The sequence below is a fragment of the Physella acuta genome, unplaced genomic scaffold (assembly GCF_028476545.2).
Source record: "Physella acuta isolate Inbredline_101_S28 unplaced genomic scaffold, ASM2847654v3 ptg000537l, whole genome shotgun sequence".
Taxonomy (NCBI): domain Eukaryota; kingdom Metazoa; phylum Mollusca; class Gastropoda; family Physidae; genus Physella; species Physella acuta.
The window spans coordinates 30,330-45,270 of NW_026732056.1; the positions used below are offsets into that span (position 1 = coordinate 30,330).

A 14,941-nucleotide genomic window follows, 5' to 3' on the forward strand; every position below is an offset into this window, starting at 1 on the left:
TCAGTCTGGGAGTAAGTAGACCTCTCTATGTACTTGTGTCTATTTATAGCATTTATATTTTCTGTTACTTTTGTGATTTCACTGTTGTATTAAGCACCTGATTTACTTGTGAATTTTCTTTGTAGTTACTGCCCTTTTTTTTATCATAGTGATATTTATAAGACAAGTTTGCCTGTAGTTATTTCCCTTTTTGTTATCAATCTATTTTGTATTGCTATTTTCCTTTAAAGTTGTTGTAAAATCTTAAAATCATTCATTTAAAAAAAAAAAAAAAATCTCCCTTATTTAGCACTTTTTATTGACCAGCTATCAATATTTTAAAACAAAGTAGATACATTTTTATTGTATGTAATGTTAGTGCTGTTGTTTTAGCATTTGATGGTTTTTTTTTTCCAATACGCTTCATCAATATTTATCAGCTGTGGCATTACACTAGAAGAGTTTAGTGTTCTTGGTTTTGTTAATAATTTAGGATGTTGATTTAGAGTAACCTCAGTATCTTAATCTTTTTATCCCAGTTTTAATTTGGGGATAAAAATGATAGACCTTTGACCCTTAGAAACAAGGAGATGTACTTTAGTCCATGAAAAAAAGATTAACTATAATTGTGATTTACTTAAGGTGCATGGAATGAGATGTATAAGGCCCATAAAATAAGATTAACGTAGCTTCTTAGAAAAATGTTTACGTACCTTAGGTCAATGATATATGATTTGTTTTTGCTTTTTGGAATAAGATTTACCTAATACCAGTAGGATAAGATTAACTAGATCCATGAAACATTATTTACCTTATGCCCATAAATAAAAGTATGAAGGGTTCAGTGTATTAAAATTTACCTGAAATTTGTAAACAAACTAAAATTTACCTGAAATTTGTAAACAAACTAAAATGTTCCTGAAATTTGTAAACAAACTAAAATGTTCCTGAAATTTGTAAACAAACTAAAATGTTCCTGAAATTTGTAAACAAACTAAAATGTTCCTGAAATTTGTAAACAAACTAAAATGTTAACTATTGCAGGGAATTCCCGGAGCAGAAGGACCAAGGGGTCCTGAAGGACCATTAGGACCAAAGGGAGATAGGGTAAGTTTTTGAGAATCAGTGAAAACTAAGGTTGTATAGCTCTGAGCTAGTGATTGGATGCCCTCAATGTCAGTATAGCTCTGAGCTACAGCAGTGGTTACTTATCTTCAAGGAATAGTCCAACACCTTCAACTAAGAAATGTAGGCCTTAGACTATGGTTACCCAAAATCCGCAGTAATAGTTTAGCTAGTTGAGCCGATTATATCTGACGAAAGCTTACGCCAGGAGTAATGCAAATTTTGTCTCACTTTATAATAGAAGTCTACCTTGTCACATTGAAACATAAGTTTTTTGGTGAGTGTTTTAATCTTAACTGTGACATACTTTTCATGTTAGTCAAAAAAAAGGTGAAAATATTTTCAAATTTCTCTTAGGGTGAACCAGGCCTCAATGGAATTCCTGGCACAGATGGTAAGCCTGGTCTGCCAGGCAGAGATGGCATCAATGGAATCCCAGGAGCACTTGGGCCCAGCGGACCACCAGGGCCACCAGGCCCACCTGGCCCACCAGGTTCCTCTGGCTCGGGTTCTTTTGTTGAACGTGATGAATTTTTCACGGACACAGAGGGCAGTGGAAAATTCGAGCTCAATAAGGTAACTATTTGCTGGTGGTGTGTAGTTCATGCAGTAAGGTAACTATTTGTTGGTGATGTAGTTCATGCAGTAAGGTAACTATTTGTTGGTGATGTAGTTCATGCAGTAAGGTAACTATTTGTTGGTGATGTAGTTCATGCAGTAAGGTAACTATTTGTTGGTGATGTAGTTCATGCAGTAAGGTAACTATTTGTTGGTGATGTAGTTCATGCAGTAAGGTAACTATTTGTTGGTGATGTAGTTCATGCAGTAAGGTAACTATTTGTTGGTGATGTAGTTCATGCAGTAAGGTAACTATTTGTTGGTGGTGTGTAGTTCATGCAGTAAGGTAACTATTTGTTGGTGATGTAGTTCATGCAGTAAGGTAACTATTTGTTGCTGATGTAGTACATGCAGTAAGGTAACTATTTGTTGGTGATGTAGTTCATGCAGTAAGGTAACTATTTGTTGCTGATGTAGTTCATGCAGTAAGGTAACTATTTGTTGGTGATATAGTTCATGCAGTAAGGTAACTATTTGTTGGTGATGTAGTTCATGCAGTAAGGTAACTATTTGTTGGTGTGTAGTTCATGCAGTAAGGTACCTATTTGTTGGTGGTGTGTGGTTCATGAAGTGAGGTAACTATTTGTTGGTGATGTAGTTCATGCAGTAAGGTAACTATTTGTTGGTGATGTAGTTCATGCAGTAAGGTAACTATTTGTTGGTGATGTAGTTCATGCAGTAAGGTAACTATTTGTTGCTGATGTAGTACATGCAGTAAGGTAACTATTTGTTGGTGATGTAGTTCATGCAGTAAGGTAACTATTTGTTGCTGATGTAGTTCATGCAGTAAGGTAACTATTTGTTGGTGATATAGTTCATGCAGTAAGGTAACTATTTGTTGGTGATGTAGTTCATGCAGTAAGGTAACTATTTGTTGGTGGTGTGTAGTTCATGAAGTGAGGTAACTATTTGTTGGTGATATAGTTCATGCAGTAAGGTAACTATCTGTTGGTGATGTAGTTCATGCAATAAGGTAACTATTTTCTCATTATGTAGTTCACGCAATAAGGTAACAGTTGGTCATACATCTTATATTAACTTATAGGCATATATGCTGCACACACTCAAAAATTGACACAAGAATACACCCAAAAAACATATACACATTCATACATACCAGTTGTACATACACACATATATACAGATACATAAATACATCTATTTACGTCATCCGAAACAAACCCATACAAATTTATCTAACATTCCTAAAGTGTGCTCTCATTTTCTTATCTCAGCCTGGTGCTGTGGGCGAACGAGGCCCACAAGGACCTCAAGGACCACAGGGCCGCCAGGGGATCCAAGGATTGCAGGGACCACGGGGAGACAGGGGGGAGAAGGGGGAGAGAGGCAATGACGGTGCTAAGGGTGATGCGGGCCCCAAGGTTTGTAGAATTAGGTTATTTTAGCGTGAGTTTTTTGCACATTCAAATTTACATCATTCTTCAAATAAACTTAGGTAGGTGAGGTGGTTGTAATATATATATATATATATATATATATATATATATATATATATATATATATATATATATATATATATATATATATATATATATATATATATATATATATATATAGTTCCATGACAAATCATATCAGGACAAATGATCTCAGGACCAATAATCTCAAGGACAAATGATCTCACGGACAAAAGATACCAGGACAAAATATATCAGGACAAATTATACCATGGACAAATGATGTTAGACAAACTATCTCAGACAAAATTTCTCACAGCAAAATTTTAGTAGTGTATTATATATATATATATATATATATATATATATATATATATATATATATATATATATATATATATATATTTACTGTTTATACATAATTTACCGATCTAAGAAATACATTAAGAGTTTTTATGATTTTCAAAATATGAAACTGAAAGCGACACTATTTGGCTATAGACAAAAGCTATAATGTTTTCTATACAAATCCTGTCTACACCAATGTTTTCTATACAAATCCTATCTACACCAATGTATTCCATACAAATCCTGTCTACACCAATGTTTTCTATACAAATCCTGTCTACACCAATGTTTTCTATACAAATCCTGTCTACACCAATGTTTTCTATACAAATCCTGTCTACACCAGCTGCATGTTTTCTATACAAATCCTGTCTACACCAATGTTTTCTATACAAATCCTGTCTACACCAATGTTTTCTATACAAATCCTGTCTACACAATTGTTTTCTATACAAATCCTGTCTACAACAATGTTTTCTATACAAATCCTGTCTACACCAATGTTTTCTATACAAATCCTGTCTACACCACCTGCATGTTTTCTATACAAATCCTGTCTACACCAATGTTTTCTATACAAATCCTGTCTACACCAATGTTTTCTATACAAATCCTGTCTACACCAATGTTTTCTATACAAATCCTGTCTACACCACCTGCATGTTTTCTATACAAATCCTGTCTACACCAATGTTTTCTATACAAATCCTGTCTACACCAATGTTTTCTATACAAATCCTGTCTACAACAATGTTTTCTATGTCTACACCAATGTTTTCTATACAAATCCTGTCTACACCAATGTTTTCTATACAAATCCTATCTACACCAATGTATTCCATACAAATCCTGTCTACACCAATGTTTTCTATACAAATCCTGTCTACACCAATGTTTTCTATACAAATCCTGTCTACACCAATGTTTTCTATACAAATCCTGTCTACACCAATGTTTTCTATACAAATCCTGTCTACACCAATGTTTTCCATACACATCCTGTCCCTGACATGAGCCCACTGACTGTACCAGCCAACCCTTGAATCCACAGGGTGATGAAGGACCCAGAGGTCTGCCTGGGCCACACGGCCCACCTGGGGCTCCTGGCCAACCTGGACCTGTAGGGCCATCTGGTGTTGAAGGCACTCCTGGGAGAAATGGACTGCCTGGTGCAAAGGTAATTTCTTGGTCGCTGGCTGGCAGCTCTCATGACACTCACACACTGTCAGTTAAATGACATATCACAGGCTATCAGCTAAAGTGACAAGTCAAAATGTCACTTAAAGTGTTGTGTCACAGACTGAAGCACAAGCCAGCTATGTTAGGTTTGGCCGCCTCTATTTCCAGGCTTGTTTGTGTTTCTACCAAGTTAATTGTTCATTTAAAATCTGTATTATATGTGACACAAAATTATCATAATATTATTTTATAAATCAAACTAAACATCTTGTGTTTATAAAACTAAAGTTATCATTACCTTTGACCTTGCAGGGTGAAAGAGGTCGAGATGCCGAGTTCCCACCCAACTGGAAAGAAGAGCTCAAGGGAGATAAGGGTGATGTAGGACCTGTAGGACCGCCAGGACCTCCAGGACAAATCATTGAAACCTCTGGCTCAGTGGCTGTAAGTTTGGCTTCACAACCTTATGGCTGCAGCTAGTGATAAGGGGTGTCTTGTTTTTAAACAAATGTAACCACTTCATAGCTAATCATTTCTTCTACGTTTGTAATTGTAATGTTTGACAGGATTTCCTACACCACAGTTAAGTATTACGTGTCAACATGTTATGTGCTATATGGCCTCTTGACTCCGATTATTTTTTCTGGATTTGCTTCCATAGCTATTGTCCATCTAAGAACAAACTACAAGGCAGCAGTTGTTTGATTTTGGAGTTGTCTCTCCTAGATGGGTTGCTGTCCCCAGCTATTGAGCCTCATTTGCTGTGGAGGGGGGGGGGGGTCACTGTAGCTAAATTTTTCTATCATAATTATGACAGTCATGCAATAATTGATTGAAGCTTTCCATATCAAGCCAATAATTTCTAACAAATGCGATATTTTTAACAAATGTGATATTTCTAACAAATGTGATATTTCTAACAAATGTGATATTTCTAACAAATGTGATATTTCTAACAAATGTGATATTTCTAACAAATGTAATATTTCTAACAAATGTGATATTTCTAACAAATGTGATATTTCTAACAAATGTGATATTCCTAACAAATGTGATATTTCTAACAAATGTGATATTTCTAACAAATGTGATATTTCTAACAAATGTGATGTTTCTAACAAATGTGATATTTCTATCGCTAGTCTCTGCCTGGCCCCCGAGGTCCACAAGGTTTACCAGGCCCACAAGGTTTACCTGGACCACAAGGACCACAAGGTTTTGTAGGACCGGCAGGATCTCAAGGTCCTAAGGTGAACTTTGACCCTAATATTTTATCCTATTACTGTGTTCAGTTTGATTCATTACAATTAGTGATATTTACAGTCAATAGCTCAATGCCTAAACAAAGGATTTAAATAGGGCATTCAGTATCTAGGCACAAACTTTTAATAGGTCATTTAATAACAAGAATAAGGGTTTAACATTTTCAAATGAAAACACATCTACAGTGTTTATTTCAGACCTTTTTCTCCCGGGGGGGTGGGGGGGCACAATATTTTTTGGGGGGCATACTAAATCTGGGGGGGGGGGGGGGGGAACGACAGCTACTTTTTACATATAATACTGAAAATGACTTTAAATGTCTAGCTGAAAGACAAGAGGATTTATCCTTGTGATTAGACTAAAATCAACATTGTAGGTTCTAGTAAATGCCATTGGGGGAATGGTGTTGACAATGACTTTGACATTTCAATACACTGTAAACCCAGTTGTTTTATTGGTCTAACCACCTGTTTACAGGGTGAGCGTGGTATGGTAGGACCTGCGGGTCCTCCAGGACCTCCTGGTCCTGCAACTGTGGTGAGCAGCGACACAGGGATTGCAGTTGGTGGCGTGGTGGTGAGTACATCTTACGTTGGTGGGTGGTGTGGTGGTGAGTACATCTTTTGTTGGTGGGGTAGTGGTGAGTACATCTTTTGTTGGTGGCGTGGTGGTGAGTACATCTTTTGTTGGTGGCGTGGTGGTGAGTACATCTTTTGTTGGTGGCGTGGTGGTGAGTACATCTTTTGTTGGTGGGGTAGTGGTGAGTACATCTTTTGTTGGTGGGGTAGTGGTGAGTACATCTTTTGTTGGTGGTGTGGTGGTGAGTACATCTTTTGTTGGTGGGGTAGTGGTGAGTACATCTTTTGTTGGTGGTGTGGTGGTGAGTACATCTTTTGTTGGTGGGGTAGTGGTGAGTACATCTTTTGTTGGTGGCGTGGTGGTGAGTACATCTTTTGTTGGTGGGGTAGTGGTGAGTACATCTTTTGTTGGTGGCGTGGTGGTGAGTACATCTTTTGTTGGTGGGGTAGTGGTGAGTACATCTTTTGTTGGTTGGTGGGATAGTGGTGAGTACATCTTTTGTTGGTGGTGTGGTGGTGGTGAGTACATCTTTTGTTGGTGGGGTAGTGGTGAGTACATCTTTTGTTGGTTGGTGGGATAGTGGTGAGTACATCTTTTGTTGGTGGTGTGGTGGTGAGTACATCTTTTGTTGGTGGTGTGGTGGTGAGTACATCTTTTGTTGGTGGGGTAGTGGTGAGTACATCTTTTGTTGGTGGTGTGGTGGTGAGTATATCTTTTGTTGGTGGTGTGGTGGTGAGTACATCTTTTGTTGGTGGCGTGGTGGTGAGTACATCTTTTGTTGGTGGTGTGGTGGTGAGTACATCTTTTGTTGGTGGTGTGGTGGTGAGTACATCTTAGACTTTTGTTGGTGGGGTAGTGGTGAGTACATCTTTTGTTGGTGGGGTAGTGGTGAGTACATCTTTTGTTGGTGGTGTGGTGGTGAGTACATCTTTTGTTGGTGGTGTGGTGGTGAGTACATCTTTTGTTGGTGGGGTAGTGGTGAGTACATCTTAGACTTTTGTTGGTGGGGTAGTGGTGAGTACATCTTTTGTTGGTGGTGTGGTGGTGAGTACATCTTTAATGTTGGTGGTGTGGGGTAGTGGTGAGTACATCTTTTGTTGGTGGTGTGGTGGGGTGGTGGTGAGTACATCTTTTGTTGGTGGTGTGGGGTAGTGGTGAGTACATCTTTTGTTGGTGGTGTGGTGGTGAGTACATCTGTTGTTGGTGGTGTGGTGGTGAGTACATCTTTTGTTGGTGGGTGGGGTGGTGGTGAGTACATCTTAGACTTTTGTTGGCTGGTCGGGTAGTGTAGGTCAACACATTCAGACATCACTGGGGTGATTCTATCTGTTAACTTGACAGGGACCAAAAGGAGAGCCAGGTCCTCAAGGACCTCCAGGACCTGTAGGACCTAGAGGATTCCGAGGACCTCAGGGAGAAATGGGCCTGCCAGGTTTTGTGGTATGTCCTCAGTAAACATCCTCATGGCATATACTGTAAACCTCCTGATCTTCCACTCATAATATCTACTGTAAACCTCCTGATCTTCTGATCATGACATCTACTGTAAACCTCCTGATCTTCTGATCATGACATCTACTGTAAACCTCCTGATCTTCTGATCATGACATCTACTGTAAACCTCCTGATCTTCTGATCATGACATCTACTGTAAACCTCCTGATCTTCTGATCATGACATCTACTGTAAACCTCCTGATCTTCTGATCATGACATCTACTGTGAACCTCTCTAAAACAAGGTTCCTCGCCTAACTTACTGTAAACCTCTCTAAAACAAGGAACCTCCCCTAACCTACTGTAAACCTCTCTAAAACAAGGTTCCTCCCCAAACCTACTGTAAACCTCTGTAAAAAAAGAATCCTCCCCTAATTTTTTTGTTTCTAATACACACAGGGCAGGAACGGGGCACAAGGTAAAAAAGGTGAGCCAGGTGTTGGCATCAAAGGTGAACCAGGTATCAGCATCAAGGGAGAAAAGGTAAGTTTTCCTCATCTTACATGTAATGCTTACATCAGTTGAAGATTCAACATTTGTTGTGTTTGCGGTAAGGCTCAATATATTTTTTCATGAGACCTTGAATGGGAATAATAACTTTTAACTTGACATTGATAAACAAAAAAAAAAACATGCCATTTTCTTTAAATTGGTAACTTTATAAAGTCATATTTAAATTGAGTTTTTGAATTTTTAAATTATTTGATAAACTTGATTTTGTAATGAGTTATTGATTTTGATGAAAATCAAAATTTAAAAAAATTGATGAACTGTTGTAGGGCAGCCCAGGAGACAGAGGACTGCGAGGTTTTGTGGGCCCAGCTGGACCACCAGGGCCACCGGGGACAGTTGCTGACGGCCTCACTGTTCCCAGCTGTAAGTCGTGCCCTACACTGCTAAACCCAATGCATAGGTCAAGGTCATAACCATCCCACCTGCCTGTAAATTACCCCCTCTCATTTCCCACCACCTTCATAGTCTCAGATCAATCACCCTGTCAATGACCACAATCTGAACCTTAAGCTATCTGTTTGTCTATCTCAGAGGCTTGGCGACCCTTTCGGCGCCCAGGGACACTTTCAATTTGGTGTTCCCCTTGCAATTTGCACCCCCCCTCAAACTTTCAATTTGTCTTTCCAAAACCCATTTGGCGCCCGGGGCATATGTACTCCCCCCCCCTTCGCTACCCCTCTGGTCTGTTTCTAAATGACCAAGAAGTATTTGACAGGGAGTAATGTCCTAATGTTTTTTATTTTGACTTTCACTCATAATTTCTCTTGATATTACTTTTGTTTTAATATTGTTTTTCTACATTAAACAATGATTGCAAATAACATAGTGTTTTCATCAACTCTCTGACCTTTGAACTTTGACCTGGTCAAGTTGACCTTTCATCTGATGTTGTATTTAAATTCTTCAGATCTGCCTGGACCCAAAGGTGATAAAGGTGACCGCGGCAAGGACGGCATGCCTGGACTTCAGGTTGTAACCTTAGGCTTAGTACTCTTAACATTTGGTTGTAATCTTAGGCTTAGTTCTCTTAACATTTGGTTGTAATCTTAGGCTTAGTTCTCTTAACATTTGGTTGTAATCTTAGGCTTAGTACTCTTAACATTTGGTTGTAATCTTAGGCTTAGTTCTCTTAACATTTGGTTGTAATCTTAGGCTTAGTTCTCTTAACATTTGGTGGTAACCTTAGGCTGAGTTCTCTTAACATTTGGTTGTAATCTTAGGCTTAGTTCTCTTAATATTTGGTTGTAATCTTAGGCTTAGTTCTCTTAACATTTGGTTGTAATCTTAGGCTTAGTTCTCTTAACATTTGGTTGTAATCTTAGGCTTAGTTCTCTTAACATTTGGTTGTAATCTTAGGCTTAGTTCTCTTAACATTTGGTTGTAATCTTAGGCTTAGTTCTCTTAACATTTGGTTGTAATCTTAGGCTTAGTTCTCTTAACATTTGGTTGTAATCTTAGGCTTAGTTCTCTTAACATTTGGTTCTAACCTTAGGCTTAGTTCTCTTAACATTTGGTTGTAATCTTAGGCTTAGTTCTCTTAACATTTGGTTGTAATCTTAGGCTTAGTTCTCTTAACATTTGGTTGTAATCTTAGGCTTAGTTCTCTTAACATTTGGTTGTAATCTTAGGCTTAGTTCTCTTAACATTTGGTTCTAACCTTAGGCTTAGTTCTCTTAACATTTGGTTGTAATCTTAGGCTTAGTTCTCTTAACATTTGGTTGTAATCTTAGGCTTAGTTCTCTTAACATTTGGTTGTAACCTTAGGCTTAGTTCTCTTACATTTTTTAAAGTTTCATTTGCGGTTACGAGAACAATATTTAAAATTAAATTTCACACCTAGACTAAGTTTTCGGAACAGTTTTTTTTTTATTAATTAGGCCTACATGTTAAGGCTGTAATTTTTTTTTTTTTAAATTAAGTTTTGTGTTTAGTCTGAGTTATCTGAAAAATTAAAAACCATCAATTTTATGTTAAGAAAATTAAAATTAACAACTTGTTCCTTCTGTACCTGTTGTAACTTAAGCAAAAAATCCTTTATATTCATCATATCAAGCAACAAATTTGTTATACTTGTACCAATTTTTGCAACAAATTTCTAAGGCCTATTTATCATAACCTAAGCAAAAAATCCATTATATTTATCATAACAAGCAACAAATCTGTTATACTTGTACCAATTTTTGCAACAAATCCCTAAAGCCTACTTGCCGTAACCTAAGCAATAAGTCCTTTATATTTGTCTTAACAAGCAACAAATCTATTATACTTGAACCCATTCATGCAACAAATCTCTTATACTTATACCAATTTAGCAAGAAATCTCTTATCCCTGTACCATTACAATGGCTAGTCAGACAAAAGTCCAAGAACTTGATGATGTTGTAAAATAAAATGCCATGTCATCTCTAACACCAAGACTGTCTGTCTTTTTCAGGGCCTAGAGGGCCAATCTGGGCCACCTGGCCCACCAGGATTACCTGGCCGACCAGGGCCACCAGGTCCAGCAAGCTCATCCAGGCTGGACGATGACCTTCTTATGGGCCCTGAAGGTCCACCAGGGCCCCAAGGTCCACCTGTAAGACACCTGTTTGATTTTTCATAATTGTGATACTGGTTACATAACTGACTTAATTAATACAGCAACTAACTTTTGTTAACATTCTTGTTTACATTAAAATATTTCATTTTTGGTTTTAAATTTATGGTGAACATAGTTAAAAGTATGGATTTGATTCAACATTCTAATTTAGCACATGCTAACGTTTAAGTCTTCTGCACTGTATGTTAACATTCAGGTTTTTAGCACCCGTCAACATTCATAGTTTTTGCACAAGTTAGCATTTAGGTTTTTGGCAAATATTGACATTCAGGTTTAAACTCCACAGGGACCTAAAGGAGAACGTGGTGAAGCAGTGGTAGGACCACGAGGTCCGCAAGGTTTTCAGGGCCCACCAGGTCCACCAGGCATTGGTCTGCCGGGCCCACCAGGACCACCAGGGGACGTCATCATTGGCAACAGTGGTAGCTCAGACCGTGTTATTACTGGGCCCCCAGGCCCTCCTGGGCCCCCCGGTCCTCCAGGTTATTCATTTGGATATGACAGTAACCAGAGCCAAATACCCATAGGTCAAACAGTGGGTGCTGGTGGCGTCAAGGTGAGTGGTGACAGTTGGTGTGTGTGGTGTGAAGGTAAGGTGACACAGTGGGTGTGAGTGGTGTAAAGGTGAGTGGTGACACAGTGGGTGTGAGTGGTGTGAGCGTGAGTGTGGTGACACAGTGGGTGTGAAGGTGAGTGGTGACAGGTGGTGTGAGTGGTGTCAAGGTGAGTGGTGACACAGTGGGTGTGAGTGGTGTAAAGGTGAGTGGTGACACAGTGGGTGTGAGTGGTGTGAGCGTGAGTGTGGTGACACAGTGGGTGTGAAGGTGAGTGGTGACAGGTGGTGTGAGTGGTGTGAGGGTGAGTGTGGTGACACAGTGGGTGTGAGTGGTGTGAAGGTGAGTGGTGACACAGTGGGTGTGAGTGGTGTGAGCGTGAGTGTGGTGACACAGTGGGTGTGAAGGTGAGTGGTGACAGGTGGTGTGAGTGGTGTGAGGGTGAGTGTGGTGACACAGTGGGTGTGAAGGTGAGTGGTGACAGTTGGTGTGTGTGGTGTGAAGGTAAGGTGACACAGTGGGTGTGAGTGGTGTGAAGGTAAGGTGACACAGTGGGTGTGAGTGGTGTGAAGGTGAGGTGACACAGTGGGTGTGAGTGGTGTGAAGGTAAGGTGACACAGTGGGTGTGAGTGGTGTGAAGGTAAGGTGACACAGTGGGTGTGAGTGGTGTAAAGGTGAGTGTGGTGACACAGAGGGTGTGTAGGTGAGTGTGGTGACACAGTGGGTGTGTGTGGTGTGTAGGTGAGTGTGGTGACACAGAGGGTGTGTAGGTGAGTGTGGTGACACAGTGGGTGTGAAGTTGAGTGTGGTGACACAGTTGGTGTGTGTGGTGACACAGTTGGTGTGTGTGGTGTGTAGGTGAGTGTGGTGACAGAGGGTGTGTAGGTGAGTGTGGTGACACAGTTGGTGTGTGTGGTGTGTAGGTGAGTGTGGTGACACAGAGGGTGTGTAGGTGAGTGTGGTGACACAGTGGGTGTGAAGTTGAGTGTGGTGACACAGTGGGTGTGAAGGTGAGTGTGGTGACACAGTGGGTGTGAAAGTGAGTGTGGTGACACAGTGGGTGTGAAGGTGAGTGTGGTGACACAGTGGGTATGAGTGGTGTGTAGGTGAGTGTGGTGACACAGAGGGTGTGTAGGTGAGTGTGGTGACACAGTGGGTGTGAAGGTGAGTGTGGTGACACAGTGGGTGTGAAGGTGAGTGTGGTGACACAGTTGGTGTGTGTGGTGTAAAGGTGAGTGTGGTGACACAGTTGGTGTGTGTGGTGTGAAGGTAAGTGTGGTGACAGTTGGTGTGTGTGGTGTAAAGGTGAGTGTGGTGACACAGTGGGTGTGAGTGGTGTGAAGGTAAGGTGACACAGTGAATTTAGTGGGGGGGAATGTATGTGAGTCACGATGTGAAGGTAAGGTGACACAGTGGGTTTGAGTGGTGTGAAGGTAAGGTGACACAGTGGGTGTGAGTGGTGTGAAGGTAAGGTGACACAGTGGGTGTGAGTGGTGTGAAGGTAAGGTGACACAGTGGGTGTGAGTGGTGTGAGGGTGAGGTGACACAGTGGGTGTGAGTGGTGTGAGGGTGAGGTGACACAGTGGGTGTGACTGGTGTGAAGGTAAGGTGACACAGTGAATGTGAGTGGTGTGAGGGTGAGGTGACACAGTGGGTGTGACTGGTGTGAAGGTAAGGTGACACAGTGGGTGTGAGTGGTGTGAAGGTAAGGTGACACAGTGAATGTGAGTGGTGTGAGGGTGAGGTGACACAGTGGGTGTGACTGGTGTGAAGGTAAGGTGACACAGTGGGTGTGAGTGGTGTGAAGGTAAGGTGACACAGTGGGTGTGAGTGGTGTGAAGGTAAGGTGACACAGTGGGTGTGAGTGGTGTGAAGGTAAGGTGACACAGTGGGTGTGAGTGGTGTGAAGGTAAGGTGACACAGTGGGTGTGAGTGGTGTCAAGGTGAGTGGTGACACAGTGGGTGTGAGTGGTGTGAAGGTAAGGTGACACAGTGGGTGTGAGTGGTGTGAAGGTAAGGTGACACAGTGGGTGTGAAGGTGACTGGTGTGAAGGTAAGGTGACACAGTGGGTGTGAGTGGTGTGAAGGTAAGGTGACACAGTGGGTGTGAGTGGTGTGAAGGTAAGGTGACACAGTTGGTGTGAGTGGTGTGAAGGTAAGGTGACACAGTGGGTGTGAGTGGTGTCAAGGTGAGTGGTGACACAGTGGGTGTGAGTGGTGTGAAGGTAAGGTGACACAGTGGGTGTGAGTGGTGTGAAGGTAAGGTGACACAGTGGGTGTGAAGGTGACTGGTGTGAAGGTAAGGTGACACAGTGGGTGTGAGTGGTGTGAAGGTAAGGTGACACAGTGGGTGTGAAGGTGATTGGTGACACTGGGTGCTGGTGACATGTAGCTAATATCCAACTTCCCATTTGGCCAAACAGGGTGCTGTTGTGTACCTTAACACCCAGGCCTTGATGCAGGTATCTTACAACCTGCCTGTTGGCACGCTGGCATTCCTTACCGAAGAAGAGGTTCTCTACCTCAGGGTCAAGGGTGGTTGGAAGGAAATTCAGGTGAGTGGACTATATGAAATATGGACAGTTTTTCTTAAAGCATATCAAGGATCCAACGTAACTATTTTAAAAAACTATTATTAAATTTTTTTAAAATTAAAATCAAATAACAGTTGATCACTAGGCAAATGGACAGTGTTTACATCTAATCAGTGAACAAATGAAATGTTTCATAAGTGATATGTTAGCTGATTTCTCTCATTATTTTGACATCATATGTGACCTTTGAACTTTGCAGCTGGGTCGCACAATTCCAATCAGAGTACCGCCAACAACTGTAAGTAGTCCTGTCTTGTATTTTTAGTTTAGCTGCACCCAATGATATACCACCCCATGTGGTTGTGTCAGTGTTAGCCACACTAGTCTCAATGTTATCTACACAATGTCAGTGTTTCACAGAATGTGGTTGTGCCAGTGTTTCTTCACAGAATGTGGTTGTGTCAGTAAACACATCTGACTTGTTGTTTTATAGAAAAAACTGTTTGTCTTGTCTCTATGTTATAAACAGAGTTTTTTAAAAAGGTCGACTCTTTCATTCAATTATAACACTTAAAGTACATATCACTAAACCACACAAACATCACAAAACCACACACATATCACTAAACCACACACAATCTTTAAACAACAGATGTCTTTGAATCAAATACACTGCACTATACTGCACAAACACATACCTATACATCACAAACACACATCTATACACAACAAACATA

The 14,941-nt window shown here is 40.6% G+C and overlaps 1 protein-coding gene across 2 annotated transcripts in view; it reads left to right on the plus strand.

Annotated features, from left to right (window-relative positions):
• Nucleotides 1-14,941, plus strand: part of LOC131945832 (collagen alpha-1(I) chain) — a 37,573-nt gene that overhangs the window by 11,201 nt on the left and 11,431 nt on the right. For both annotated transcript variants that reach the window (XM_059306442.1, XM_059306443.1), the window contains exons 9-23: nucleotides 1,024-1,086; nucleotides 1,462-1,680; nucleotides 2,958-3,104; nucleotides 4,540-4,665; nucleotides 4,980-5,111; nucleotides 5,810-5,917; nucleotides 6,408-6,506; nucleotides 7,851-7,949; nucleotides 8,404-8,487; nucleotides 8,784-8,880; nucleotides 9,425-9,486; nucleotides 10,952-11,092; nucleotides 11,403-11,672; nucleotides 14,094-14,225; nucleotides 14,464-14,502. In XM_059306442.1, the coding sequence (XP_059162425.1) occupies nucleotides 1,024-1,086; nucleotides 1,462-1,680; nucleotides 2,958-3,104; nucleotides 4,540-4,665; nucleotides 4,980-5,111; nucleotides 5,810-5,917; nucleotides 6,408-6,506; nucleotides 7,851-7,949; nucleotides 8,404-8,487; nucleotides 8,784-8,880; nucleotides 9,425-9,486; nucleotides 10,952-11,092; nucleotides 11,403-11,672; nucleotides 14,094-14,225; nucleotides 14,464-14,502 (1,818 nt within the window). The remainder of the gene's footprint in view (nucleotides 1-1,023; nucleotides 1,087-1,461; nucleotides 1,681-2,957; nucleotides 3,105-4,539; nucleotides 4,666-4,979; nucleotides 5,112-5,809; nucleotides 5,918-6,407; nucleotides 6,507-7,850; nucleotides 7,950-8,403; nucleotides 8,488-8,783; nucleotides 8,881-9,424; nucleotides 9,487-10,951; nucleotides 11,093-11,402; nucleotides 11,673-14,093; nucleotides 14,226-14,463; nucleotides 14,503-14,941) is intronic.